The sequence below is a fragment of the Typopeltis vanoorti genome, chromosome 19 (assembly GCF_054136105.1).
Source record: "Typopeltis vanoorti isolate ZY-2024b chromosome 19, IOZ_Tvanoo_1.0, whole genome shotgun sequence".
Classification (NCBI taxonomy): Eukaryota; Metazoa; Arthropoda; class Arachnida; order Uropygi; family Thelyphonidae; genus Typopeltis; species Typopeltis vanoorti.
The window spans coordinates 5,008,025-5,022,762 of record NC_143567.1 but is presented as its reverse complement, the minus strand read 5'-3'; the positions used below and the strand labels follow the sequence as shown (position 1 = coordinate 5,022,762).

Below are 14,738 nucleotides of genomic sequence, written 5' to 3'. Positions count from 1 at the left end.
GGTTCTTCCATTTCTGCAATGTCACCACCTGGATGATATACTCTTTCAAAGTGCTCACTCAGTAACTCAGCTATCTCAACTGATTCAGTTACCTCCCTACCATCGGCATTCTTTAAAATCATTCTGCCATGTACATTTTTCCTTTTACTTGCTACATATTTAAAAAACTGTTTAGGATTCTCTTTATCCTGCATGGCCATTGTTCTTTCGTAATCCTTTTTTGCTTTTCTTACCACACTTGTCACCCTTCTGGCCTGCGCTTTATACCGTTCATGTGCCTGCCGGTCACCTTTCTCCTTAAATTCCCTCCATAGTTGTTTCTTTTTTTGCAGCTCAAGCTTAATGGTGTTATTCATCCATTTAACCCCTACTTGATTTATTATTCGGACTCTAGGTATACAGTCAGCCATTGCTTCATGCAAGCACTTCTTAACCACCTCCCATCAACTTCTAGTCCTTGCAGTTGTACATGCCATGGCACTGAGCCAATCAAACTCCTAAGCTTGTCATACTTTCCAGCCCGATAATTCCACATGTACCCTGTCTTAATTGAAAATTCTACACCTTTAGCCACCTCCCAAGTCAAGACCCTATGATCACTCTCACCGATTGGTGGCAATGTGGTCATATTTGTTACAGCCAAATCCTCAGATGTAATTACTAGGTCAAGCACTCTCTGACCCCTAGTATTTTCCATTACATGCTGTCGCAGATAGTTATCCCTTAATAACCGCATAAAATCCAATTCCTTCCTCCCGTGTGTCCTCTCCTCACTCCAATCAATGCGACCATAGTTGAAATCTCCCATAATAATCACCATCCTTCCACTCATTTCTTCTATTTGCTTGTGCATACTGTCACCACCATCTTTTCCATCACCTGGTCTATAGCAGCACCCAATTGTATATTTAGTTCTGCTAGCCACAATCTCACACCAAATTGCCTCAAATGTGCTCTTTTCTCTATCCTACAATTTAACTTCTATTCTCCTTGGCTGTAGCTCATCAGCTATCATCAACAATCCTCCTCCCCCCATTTTATTCTCTCTGTCATTCCTGAACACACTATACCCATCACATTCAATCCCACTAGCCATATCATCCACAGTCAGCCATGTTTCACTAATACCAATAACCTGTGGTCTGGAAGTGCCAACCATGGCCAAAAACTCTTCCTTCTTGTTCCTAATACTCCTAGTATTAGTGTACATGAATTTAAGACCCCCATTAGCCCCAACCCTACTTTGATGCCTTATATTAACTATCCCACTCTGGTTTGTTGTCCTTATTTGCTCTAGCATATTATATTCATTCTTACATTCAACTGCCTCCCTAAGGACTGTATATCTACTCCCCCCCCTTAACGAATCTAGTTTCCTTGAATTTGCACATCCACTACATTCAACCACACTTTCTCAAGTCTTCTTACACCATAACCATTCAAATGCAAGCCATCCATCTTATATAGATCCTTTCGCCCATCGAACTCACTCCACACGTCCACAAATTCCACACCACTCGTCATACATAACCCACGCATAATCATACATAACCCACACATAACATTACAGAGGTTGATGCAGTATGCTCACATAATATTTGTATGGCATACTATTGGCTAAACTGGCCTGATAGCAGACTATGTTCAATATGAGTACGTCTATAAGATTCTGTGAGAAGAAATCCCATTCTTCCGCTAGAGGAGACGTTAGCTCATCAAGTGACTGAGGTGGTAGCTCTAGGCATAAGACTGTGATGCCCAGCAATGATATCCCACACTTTAGATCATGCTAGGTGATTATACTGGCCGTGGTAGTTGTTGGGCATTTTCAGTTTTGTGTTACTCTTCCATCATTTAAGCTCTATTGAAGGCAGTAATATTATCATGCAGGAAAATAAAATCTAGGCCAACCTGCAACCCTAGGAAGTTGCACAGGAATCGGGGATTTCTTGGTACCTCTGTTCAGTTATAATATCCCTCTCAAAAACATGAAGAGGAGTGTAGAGCCATTGATCATTATTCTGCCATACATGAGAACTGATTCTCTCCAGATCAAACTGGCTAGAATTTCTTTGTTGGCTAAAATGGGACTTATCAGAGAACACAACTACCCCATTTGTCATAGCTCCAAGTTACCTGTTCATGGTATCCATTTTGATGAACCTTGCAGTGGTTTGTGGTTAATTGTGTACTATACTACAAATCACTGGCTTCCTTGTGTAGAGTCCACTTAAATTGAGGCTTTGTAACTCAGTCCAGTTGGAAATGTCACATGTGACTGTGATAACCTCAAGACAGGGCATCATAGGATTCCATCTGGTTTTTAGAACCAGATTGTACCTGTTCTGATTGATGTAGTCCTCGGGCAACCTTGGCCAGCTTTTGTAATGGTTCCTGCCTCTTGAAAGCATCCATAGTGCTGTGATGACACTTTGGGATATGTTGTCAACTTGCTACCTTTATCTGTGATTATCTTCAATTCACCGAACAGCCGACCATCTCAAAGAATTATCTAAATGGTGATGACTTTGTCTTAGTCACAGGAGATGTGGCAAAGTTATCACTTAGCTAAGTAATCACTTCGCACGTGATTACTTAGCTAAGTAATCATTTCACAAGCCAAGTGATGTGATCACAACATGTGTTTGTATAGGCATGATTAATTCGCACTTTGCACAGATGTTAATTGATAAAACAATTTCTATTGGATACTCAGAATTTGCATGCTAGTATGCTTGTTGTTATCAAATATGTCTTTGGTGACTATTAAAAATAAACTATTTATGTAAAACGTTTTGTCCTTTTAATTTTGTTGAGCAGTATAAGATGAATAAGAGTGGGCATAGTGTGCACCCTTCTCTTATATCTTCACATGAAACCAACTACCTCCTTCAATTCTAACTACTGCAGAATTGAGGACCTGAAATAAATTAGAGACACTCTAGCAAATCCCAAAGACTTGAGAAATAATTTGTTTATAGAGCAAGTTGAGAAATCATGAAAATATAACAAGGATCTGATGATGTTGCTACTCGCAACTGCTTTTCCAGGTTTTTCATCAGTCAGTCTGGAGCGCAGTCAACTCTTTGTGATGGTAAGTTTTGAAAATAACTGCTCGCAGCAGTAATTTGTTCCGAACACAGATGCATATTTCGATGTATGTCTCCTCAAAGTGGGAAATTCATCATTTCTTATGTAATGTTTATAGAACTCAAGCAGTAGAAGGTTGTTGTACCTAGCTTTCAGCTCATCATCATCGCTTTACAGCTAAATGATTTTGTGTTGTAGGTTATCAGGCACATTCAGTTGGTTCCACATTGAACGATGTAGCAAAGGTGTTCAATTCCATTTGTTTACTTTACATGTCCTTGAATCTTTCATTAAATGCCTCAATTAGTTTCTCACATTCACCAGCATATTCAAGTGTCATAGAAGGCTTTTGTCCTTCCAGAGTGGGGAAATGCACATGCACCATGTTTATTCCTTTTTTTAGCTTTAAATGATTTCACGTTTGAAAGCAGGGAGCTGAGAAGCTGATTGGGGCCCTGCAGCTTGACATTCAGCTCTGAGAGGTACTCGGTAATATCCATCATGAACGCTAGATCACACAGCCACATGCTATCATTGAGTTCCCTGACAGGTTTTTCCTTCATCTCCATGAACTGCTTGACTTCATCCCACAGTTCGTAAAACTTCATGAGCATGTTCCTGCCACTCAGCCACTGCACTTCACAGTGATAAACAAGATCACCATACTCAGACTCAAGATCATTCAGTAACTCCTTAAACTGGCAGCTGTTAAGCACCTCTGCTTTTGACAAAATTTATGCATGACACTACTGTTGACATCACATTGTTGAGCTGCAACAACTGTGCACAGAGACTTTCTTGGTGTATGATGCAGTGGTATATAATTAAATCACTTGGATCAAGACTGAGACGATTCACTTCTTTCTTGACAAATGCAATTAACTCTTTTTTGCGAGCCAACCATGGCTGGAGCTGCATCTGTAGTAAGGCCACTTAACTTTTCAAATGTTAGCTCAAGTTTTTTCATTTATAAAACAAGTCTCTCAAACAAGTCCTCACCTCTTGTAGTGAGATGCATGGCTTCCAGTGACAGCAGTTCCTCTCACTTGTCAAACTCTGCAGTTATCCGACAAACGAAAATAGCCAGTTCAGCAGTATTTGTTATGTCTGTTGTTTTGTCACAAGCCAGAGAGAAAAATTAGAAATCTCCTGCAGAATCCTTCAATGTTTTTTCAAAATGTGCTATGTCAGTAATCCGATCTGAGATGGTCCTCCGGGACAAAATAACACTGAAACAATTTTACTTTGTATGGTGCTAACAACTCCGCAGCAGCCACCATGCACTGTTTCACAAACTTTCCCTCTACATGAGGCCTCAGTGACATGGTTATTTTGCTTTGATCGCTTTTCTAATCCTGCATCTTCGATTTGGAACATATCCAACGTTTGTACCATCGACTCTCGGGGTCTTCTTGTCAGCTGCCATGGCAGCCAATGAGATGCATGTGTTTGTCCTGTCACATACTCGTATGTGTCCTGTCTATCCTGTAATGGACGCTTTTTGCTTGCCTCTCAAAATTTATGTCATTATTATGATTCACTTAATATAAATTTACATTGCTATGAAATAAGCTCCTAGATTTATTGAATTTTGAGTCCTGCCTGTGGTTGCCTTGGTAGGGCCAGACTTAATTACAGGAGTGGCTAAGTAATCACTTGGCTTGCGGAATAGCAAACCAAGTGTTGCAATCACAACATGTGTTTTTATAGGCATGATTAATTTGCACTATGCACAGACATGGTCAGACGTTCCCCACCCATTATCTGTATGGATCATATTATGAAAGAAAGTGGCATGAAAAACTTTTAACAGGAGGGCAGATATCAAGCTTAGTTTTTTAGCTTCAGATGATGTACTCCTAAACAAATCCAGTGCAAATCTTCAGGATTTATCTCAAGTAAAAAACTATATTCATAGTTTTTCACTTTTGATTAATCTTGAATATATTAATATGAATATACCCTCATAAAAATTGGGCAGGAACATGTAAAATTTCATCTGAATTCTATAGAACAAGCAAATGTTTCATCTATTTAAGCACAATTTTTAGTAAAGATGACAAAATAAATATGGAAGTAGATAGTAGAATAAGCAAAGCTGGTAGGGAACCAGTTGTATAAATTTATGTGGAATAAGAAAAGAATTAGCTAAAATGCTATGCTTGCAACATAAGAGTATTCAAATCAAGTTTAAGGATTTGAGAGTTTGGTTAGAAACAAAACATTTGATCAAAGACTAGTTACTAGAGGTATGAGAGTTCTGAGAAACATTAGGGGATTGAACAGTTGGCATCAGTGACAGAATCATGTTAAAACATAAAGATCTTAGGAAGAAACTTGAATTGCTAGCATTCAAGAATGTATGAGCATAGTTTATCTAAGGTATAACATGGTTAGCAAAACAGCTGTTTGATGCCAAGATGGCAGGAAAGAAATTTGATTGCATCAATCCATCATGATCTTAGTGGATTTATGTCGATATAAGTACTATAATAGGCAGAAATATAAGAGGTGACATGATCGACTAATTTGGAGAAAAAGTGTTGATAGGAGGTTAGTAATAATGTAAGCTCAATTTTGCCACGCTGTCATAGTATCTTTTACATCGCTTCCCCCTTGAGGATCCATATCAGGAACTTGATTATAATGATGAGTGAATCACAATGAGCATCCCCCCCCCCCCTTCTATGCAGCTAATTTCATTGTCAATTTTCATGTGGTTTGAATTCATGTCAGTATTGACATAAATTCACAACATAGATATCGAGTATGTATTGCTGTGTTTTATAGCATATAATTATAACATTTTGAGCAGCTCTTCATAATCTTGGACCTGGAAATATCTATTCTTGGCTCACAAAACTTTTATTTCCATGATTTCTCGGTTATTTGTCTTGAAGCAAAAATCTGATCCCACTGTTTGGCCTGAAGCCATCTTGTTCATTTCCAAGTTTCTCTTCCAGAGTGCTTCTTAGCTTCTTCTGTAATATTCTTGTATAAATCATACCTGATTCATGGGAAATTCATCTGTACTTTTCACATTCTTTTCTTTTCTTTTTTATAAATGGTTATCATGAGAACCTTACTCAGTTTGGAACTCAGCCTTCTTAGTGCAACTACTGTAAAACTTATACATTCATATTTGAACATTTCTGGTTAAATATCTACTGTAGCTGCCTTTCCACATTTCAGTTTTTTGATAGGTTATTTTATTTTTGAGTGCATTCCTTTTGAATGTGTTCTACTGCCATACTGTTATTGTTTTATTTTCTTCAGAGTAATTTCTCCAGACATCTAATATATCTTCAGTTTTCCTGTCACTTTTATCAGGTCTGATTCTCTAAGGTTGCTCAGGTTTATTCATTATTTAATTTGCTTCTTAGTCTCATTAGTTCATTATTTCTGTCAGATTTTATTAAGAACTTCCAACTTTTCTTTAGTGAAACCTTTCACATCATACATTCATATTTCTTCTTTTTTGTGAAACTGAAAAATTGAATCATTTTTGGCTTGCTTGTTTTAATTTTTGAACAGATGTCTTTTAATTTATTAGAAAAAAAAATTTTCTTCTAGGATAGCCATGCTGAAGGTGGTGGAGGAGAAGAAGCTCATCAGTTATATTTGAGTGCAGCCAGAAAATGTGAAGGGTTGAAAGATGAATATGATACTTTGCATAAAAGGTATGCAGACTTAATGGCATCTCACAGTGCTACTGTGTCCAAGTTGGAAGTCACCCAAGAAGAACTTGCATGTTGGCGTAAAAGGTATGATGATCTTGCGCATGAAAGAAATTCTGCCATTCGAGAACGTAATGGACTTCAGCAGCAGTGCACAGCAGCAATTCGGCAGTGGGATAATGCTTTACGAGAACGTAATGAAGCTAGAGAACAACTTGCAAAGGTATATTTTCATGATATTTTATATTTTTATCTACATAATACTGAGCATGTAATTTACAGTGTATTTTTTTTGATTTTAAAGAATTGTACATGACTGAGTTATTTAACGTTCACTGTTTGTTCTAAATTATCATTATCAAATTCTTGGTAATGATAATTTTTATCATTTTAATCAGGTCTGATTAATTTTTTAACAATTAAAGATTTTTTTTCTATTTTTTTTGTTCATTTTTAATATTTGTATTCATTTCTATACCATGCTACCAGTAGATCCATCTTCTTGTATGGTTCCCAAACCTGGACAATAAGCACCAAAAAAAGTACAGATCTAATTAACTCCTTTGGAACTACATGTCTCAGACTGATCCTTGGATACATCTGGATGGACTGCATCACTAACTCTGTTGTGCTAAATCTGGCTAAACAAGAACCACTTGTCAGTATAGTCAAAAACTACAACTCAGATATCCTGAAGTCTTGCCCTTTTTGGAATCCCTCATCCTGTACAAATCAGAAGATGGCAAACGTAGTAGAGGAAGACCATGCAAACAATTTTGGCAATACATATGTGAAACCATCAGTAGGCTGAACTGCAAAACTCCATCTGACATCTACAGTAAGCTCAAGATAGAGAGATAGAAATTATGGTCTTCCAAATATGGAAGACCATAATTTGCAATATTTAATTTTAATATAAATCTCTTTTCCCTTTTCACATTGTATCATATTGTGAATAAACTGTGTGTGTATGTATGTATTCATTTTTAACATAGTGTTGGGAACCTTGCTCTAGAGGCACCAAACATGAAGCTTTTTCAAGGCACTTCAGGCCTCCAATAATCAGGGAGTGTCATACTGGGTAAGGAAAATCATCTCCTGCCTACAGTGTAACATTTTTATAACTTCATATTTTGGCATTCTTGGTCAAATATCATGCGCTCCAGCTGCCTTTTGTATATTTCAGGCTTTTTTTTTTTATTTTTTTTTTTTACCTCAGCTATTGATATATGTTACTGATTACATTCCTCTTCATTGTTTTCTGCCACTGGCCTGCTACTGCTTGTTTCATTTAGTATTCTTTCAAAGTAATTACTCCAGACATTGAGTTTCTCTATCTTCAGTTTTCATGTTACTGTTATTATTTCTGATTTCGTATTACTCTTTCCTCTCTTTCTAGGCTTATTCAATAGCCTCCTGAATATTTTGACACCTTCTGGATGGATATTATTTTGTTATTACCATAGTCTTCCCATGACTTTTGTTTAGCTAGTTTTATACACTGCTTTCTTTTATTATTCATGGTATTCTCTCTATGTGCAAGCTGGCTGACAAGCCAGTGACTTTTGATTCATTTCCTACTTTTCCTTGTTTGCCTCTTGAACTTCTCGAGTCCACCATGCAGTTTTGTTTTTTCTGTACTTATAACATCAACACATGCCTCACTGGCTGAATAAATCAGTGTTTTCCTCAATGTCTGGCATTGAATTTCCAAGATTTAGTTGTTGTTTTTTCCAGCCTCGGGTACTTTTTTACTTCAGGTACAATGCAGTGCCGAGCAGACCCATGCATGTGTGGTGGGACTTCTGCGAATAATTCAAACTGCAAAGAGCAAGTGATCACCGTATCAGAAAGACAGTAAAATGTTATGGAAGCTACTGAAAATAAAAAGCCAAAAAATGCACGAAGAGTGAAGTAAAAGAACCAGATGGTAAAGGTGACATGTAAACCAAAACTAAAGATATTTTGGATGTTTGGAATAAATATTTTAAAAAAGAGTTGAATGAAACAAGCAGTGACAGAACAGTCTTCTTCTTCAACCTGGATTGGTCCACTGCTGGATGAAGATCTCTCTCTAAAGTTTCTGTTTCATTCTATTTTCAGCTTTTCTCATCCATTGCTTTCCAGCGTTCGTAACAGTTTCATCTTGCCATCTCTACCTTGCTTTTCCCCTTTGTCTACTGCCATTCATGGGTCTCCATTCTGTTAATAATCTAGGCCATATTACGTTGGTATATCTTGCAGTGTGTCCGGCCCATCTCCATTTTGAATGCATAATATAACTGATGATGTCCTCTTCACCTGTTCTTAATCTTATCAAATGGGAGGGTATCCTGTCTTTAAGTGTCACACCAAGCATATTCCTTTCTGGGAATATGCTTGGTGTGACATACTAATCATACTTATTCACTATCATGCTAATTCACTGCCATGTGTAATTACAGGTAAGAGATAGATATACTGATGTAAAGCTTTTCCCTTCAAACTTAATGGAATTTTTTTCTGATTGTAGTCATATAATTAAAGGACGCCCCATATTATCCATTGCAAAACTTCTGTGTTTAATGATAACTTTTGTCATATAAGATTCTGTGGCTTTTCGACTTGATCTTCTTAATTATTTTTTGTACCAATGATTTGTTCATTCCTTTGTTATGTGCTATTTTAGCATACAGTGGGTCTTTTTCGTGATGTTTTATCTTCGCAAATTTTTGTTCTAGTGTTAACTATGTAATAAAAAATAATTTTTAGAGCAACCAAGACTTTTTGCACCAAAACTGAAATAATACTAAAACATGCATTGATACATCTGTTACTGCAGGATGCTAAATTGCTATGTACTCTTTTAGTAGAGTCAGAATGTCAGTAGCACAGTACAGTACCCTACTGTTGTTAAACATTTTTTTTTGAATTGTTAAAAATTATAAGCTGCACTGTAGTGAAATGTATGCTGTTCAAAACCACCCTATGAAAGGTATTGGTGTATTTAGTAAATAAAGTGAAGAGAATTGTGGAATCTATAAAAATTCTTTGATTTGAGGTCCCTGAATTTGAATTAATATTCATTCAGGAGATAGGATATGTGTATTACAATAAATAAACAAACATGGAAGAGCTTTATCTATGTTTGGAAACTGTATTAATATATATAACAAAAAATTCCTACTCCTCCTTATCTCATTTCTGTCTTGCAAGTTTCTTAGTTTGGAAAATGTCATTCTAAATTGAGAAGCTGATGTTATTGTTTTCGACCCATAGAGCTTGTCGAAAACAAGGTTGTTGCCTTTAAGACTAGCACTAAGAAGTCAGGTTTCCTGCTTTGTCTATCAAGATCATTTTGTATTTCCTGAGCTTCTCTATTTTTTCTAAAACATCATCTGCAAAAGGTACTTGATTGAGATTTTTTCCATTAATACTAATTCCATAGTTTTCCCATGAGATGTTCTTAAAAACTTCTAATGTATCAAAAAACAATTTTGGGTATTGTAAAATTACACAATTACACTGGAATTGTGAAAAGTAAATTAAAGCTATGTAAACAAATTGTTAATGCAGAAAGATGCAATGCTACTTGCGCATGCATGCACATGCTGACTGGTGATTAAAGGTCATTAAAATCTTTTTCTCTAGCCTCTTTCCATGTGCTGTTGAATGTAGTCCTCTCCCTTAACTTTCCAGTGCAATCTTTCGCCAGTGTCCACCATATCATATCAAACCTTTGTAGATCATATCTCCATCTTGTTCTCTGGCAACTTCTGCTTCTCTTTCTCTTGGTATCCACTCAGTGCTTAATTTTGTCCACCTTTCATCTGGCAGTCTACTAATATGGCTAGCGCATCTCCATTTGTGTGCTTTACAACATTCGGAATATCTTCTACTCCAGCCATCTCTATCCATTTTTGATATGTGGAGCATTCTTCTCTCCAAGGCTCTTTGGTCCACGTGCACGCACACACAATCTGTCTTTCTGTTTTTTAGTTGTTACTCATGTCTAACTTTCATAGGTAAACACTGGAATAATGCATTATATTGAAGAGCTTTCTTTTTAGGTATATGGGTAAATCCTAGCAGATAATCTTTATACAGCCAAAATATACTGTTTCCTTGTACAGTACTTAGTTTCCCCTTAAAACTAACTGACCAAAGTAAATATAGTCCTTCAGAATTTCAAATCAATTATCTGTTAATTTTAGTTCGCTTTGATCTGAATTTGTCATCAGTTTGGTTTTAATTAGATTAATCATTAAGCCTTTTTCCTGCTTTCTCTATCAAGATCATTTTGTATTTCCTGAGCTTCTCTATTTTTTCTAAAACATCATCTGCAAAAGGTACTTGATTGAGATTTTTTCCATTAATACTAATTCCATAGTTTTCCCATGAGATGTTCTTAAAAACTTCTAATGTATCAAAAAACAATTTCGGGTATTGTAAAATCTCTTTGCCTTGCTCTTCTCCTGGTATAAAATTCCTTTACCTTCTGTTGTAGTTTTATACTGGCTGTTGAGTTTTGATATGCAGTTTCAAATATGAAAAACATTCTAACCAACTAAAATAGAAATATAATAATATAATATCTTACTCCATGACCGACTTTAATGTATAGGTTGGATAAGTGTTGAATAACATAGTTGGAGCAATCAAGCTCTTTCTTTCAAATATAACAAATTAGTGCAGTAGACAGGATTTCACATGTGTTAATAACATTTCTCATACCTTTCCAAAAATACCTATCCTTAATTCTGTGCTGGTTCTCTCAAATCTTTGATGACCAGCTAGATCACAATAATCAAAAGTACATAGAATCCAAGTTTACATTATCATTTGAGCTAAAATTCTCACTTTTATTTTACCCTCATTCATTTATTTGCTTTGACAGAAGCATACCATCCTCATCTAAATAAAGCATTTCAAGGAAAGAAAATTCTTCAGGAACAGATTCATCTCTTTGAATCTGTTTTCATCCTTTGAAAAATTCATCCATTTTTCAAAGTGGATCTCTTTCAGAACTTCAACTATATTTTCTCAATTCTGAGTTAGATTACCCTTCTTGTTAATTTGAAAATCCTCATTCTTAAAATTATTCTGAAATTTAGTAGGAATTATTCCTGTTTTACTAACTTTGAGACCTTGAATATTCAATCTTTTAAAAAAAAAAAAAAAACTGACATTTTGAATGCTTTAAAGATGAATTAGCTTCATCTAACCTAGAAAGAACTTTCAATTAACTATTTCTATGAAATGTAGGTCCTTTGAGTATATAAGCAAATCATCCTGGAAACAGATAACTCCTTTACCTAACATATCTGATAGAACAGAATTCATTAGTGACTGACAAGACATGGCAGAGTTTCCAGCTTTTTGAGGAAGGTGACATAATTGGTACTTCTGCCATCTAGTTGTGAAGGCAAAATATTTTCTGTCCTTCTTTAAAAGAATCTGGAAATAGCCAGAGTTCAGACGTAGTTTAGTAAGTATTCTATTCCTAAACAAATTAATATTTTACTATTATTATTATCTGAGACCTCCAGGGAATCAAGGACTGATTGAGGGAGACTGTAAATTACCCAACCCAGCTATCATACCTTCCCTTAAATTCATTTACACTAGATGCATTCACTACCCCTAAGGGCAAATTATTCCACTTACTCACTGCTCTCTGGGAGAAAAACCTAGCTCTTATCTCTTTCTTGACTGAGAACAACCTTAACTTCCATGGATGCCCCCCCGTGTTTTCTCCCCCATCTTCCATATAAAGAAAAATTTCATCATTTGAAATGCTGTAACACCCATTCAAAAGTTTATAGAGATCTATAAACTTTTGAATGAAAATTTTATCATATCACCCCTCTTTCTGCTGTTAACCAGAGTCTGCAGTTCACATACTCACAGTCTGTCCTCATAATCTAAATCCCATAATCCGGATATAATCTTTGTAACCCTTCTTTGCACCCTTTCAACAGCTTCTATATACCCTTGGAACCCGGGAGACCAAATCTGTGCACAATAATCCAAGTATGGTCTTATCAAAGCCTTATAAAGAGGGAAAATTACTTCCTTACATGTCAAGGTTCGCTTCAACTTAGCAATTATCCTCTGAGTTATATTTGCAACTTTTGCTATGTGACCTTTAAATTCTTATCTACCAATATACCAAGATCCCTTGCCTCTTCAGTTTCTTGTAACCCCACTAATATAATATGCTGCTGGAACTCTAATCATGCCAAAGGGCATAACTTTACACTTACTAACATTAAACTGACAGCCATTTTCATTTGCCCAGATTTCCAGTCTATTCAAATCATTTTGTAATTGCTGAATATCAGTAGCATCCCTGATTGCCTTGCCTATCTTCGCACATCAGCAGACAATTGCACATCTGATGATAGACCCTGCTTGATATCATTAATGTATAGATTGAACAGTAATGGCCCAAGGACTGAACCTTGAGGTACGCCACTTAAATCTGGCAGATTCACACCTACTGTATACCACTTTTTGATATCTACCTGTCAACCATCCCCTGATCCATGTCAGTAGATTATATTCCAATCCCATATTCTCGAGTATACAACAGCATATCATGTGGTATCCTATCAAATGCCTTAGAAAAATCCAACATTATCATAGTGTATTCATTCCCTTTATCCAGCTTGGCCATAACATTGTTATAAAATATGAGCAATTGCTAAAACATGACCTACCTTTAGTAAATCCATGCTGTTCCCTGAAATGCTTTATGCTTTTATTATATAGCTGAAATGTTTTATTTGTTCTACAGGTTCTCCATGCACAGTGCATTTGATATTTTCAATGTTTCTTCCTATTTTCTTTGTCCAGTTATTGCTCATTTTCATACCAAATTTATTACAACAGACTTGTACTGGATTTATTTAAAAGTATAACATCATCTGTATAAAGTAAACAGCTGAGATTAACATCTTCAATTTTGATATCAGGTTTAATACCGCTTTCCTTCGTAATGTGATTCATATAGATAATGAATAAAAGAGGGGATTATGTACATACTTTTGTCACACCAGATTTAATGTCAAACCATCTTCCTGTACTTCCTTCAGTTCTAATTACTGACTTACAACTGAAATAACGACTTAAGTATTGCTTGATATAATGCCCCATTGACACCATATAACTATAGCATTTTCAATAGCTTTTCTCTTGGCACCTTGTCATATGGCTTTTGCAAGTCTACAAAACTTAAATACAGATCTTTGTTATATTCTCACGATTTATCAACTATTTGTTGTAAAGTGAAAATCTTTTCTTGACAGTCTCTATTAGGCATGAATCCAGTTTGTTCTTCACCAAGCTTCCATTCTATAATCCTTCTGAACTGTTTCTCAAGTATACTTGCACAAATCAGGTAAATGACATTGTTTGTAAAAAGAAAGATGTTGTGTGGTATGGTGACTATAATAAAACATGCTATTGAAGAATGAGTTATAACTTCGAGTTTTCCTGTAGCGAAAATTCAGAATATAAAGAAAGCAATTCAAAAACAGAAAAGTAAATGAGATCGTAATTGTAGTTGGTACTAATGACTTAATTAGCGATAAGTTCTGTATGAAAGGATTGTTGGAAGAGGTGGGAGTGAAAAGTGAGAAAGTGAAAATTTTCAGTATTTTATTATGATGACAATGATGCACTGTGCCATAAGGCTGCGGCTGTATCTGTGTGGTTTGTGGATGTGAACATCACTATGCTTGACTGTCCTCCACAGAGCCCTGATCTCAATCCCCATCGAACATCTGTAGGATGAATTAGAGTGGCGGGTGAGATCAAGGGATGTCTGCATCACAACAGTCCAGGACCTCATTACATTCCTACAGGAAGAATGAACCAAAATTAAAATTGATTGCTATTGTATGCTTGTTGAAAGTAAGCACCATAGGATTGCTGCAACCATCACAGCAAAAGGAAGTCCTACCTCTTATTGAGGTGGGCACCATGGCT

At 36.0% G+C, this 14,738-nt stretch overlaps 1 protein-coding gene across 1 annotated transcript in view; it reads left to right on the top strand.

Moving 5' to 3' along the window:
• Positions 1-14,738, top strand: part of Dlg5 (MAGUK family member discs large 5) — a 440,912-nt gene that overhangs the window by 105,116 nt on the left and 321,058 nt on the right. Inside the window, exon 7 of the mRNA XM_090409542.1 lies at positions 6,717-6,990. Coding sequence (XP_090265668.1) covers positions 6,717-6,990 — 274 coding nt within the window. The remainder of the gene's footprint in view (positions 1-6,716; positions 6,991-14,738) is intronic.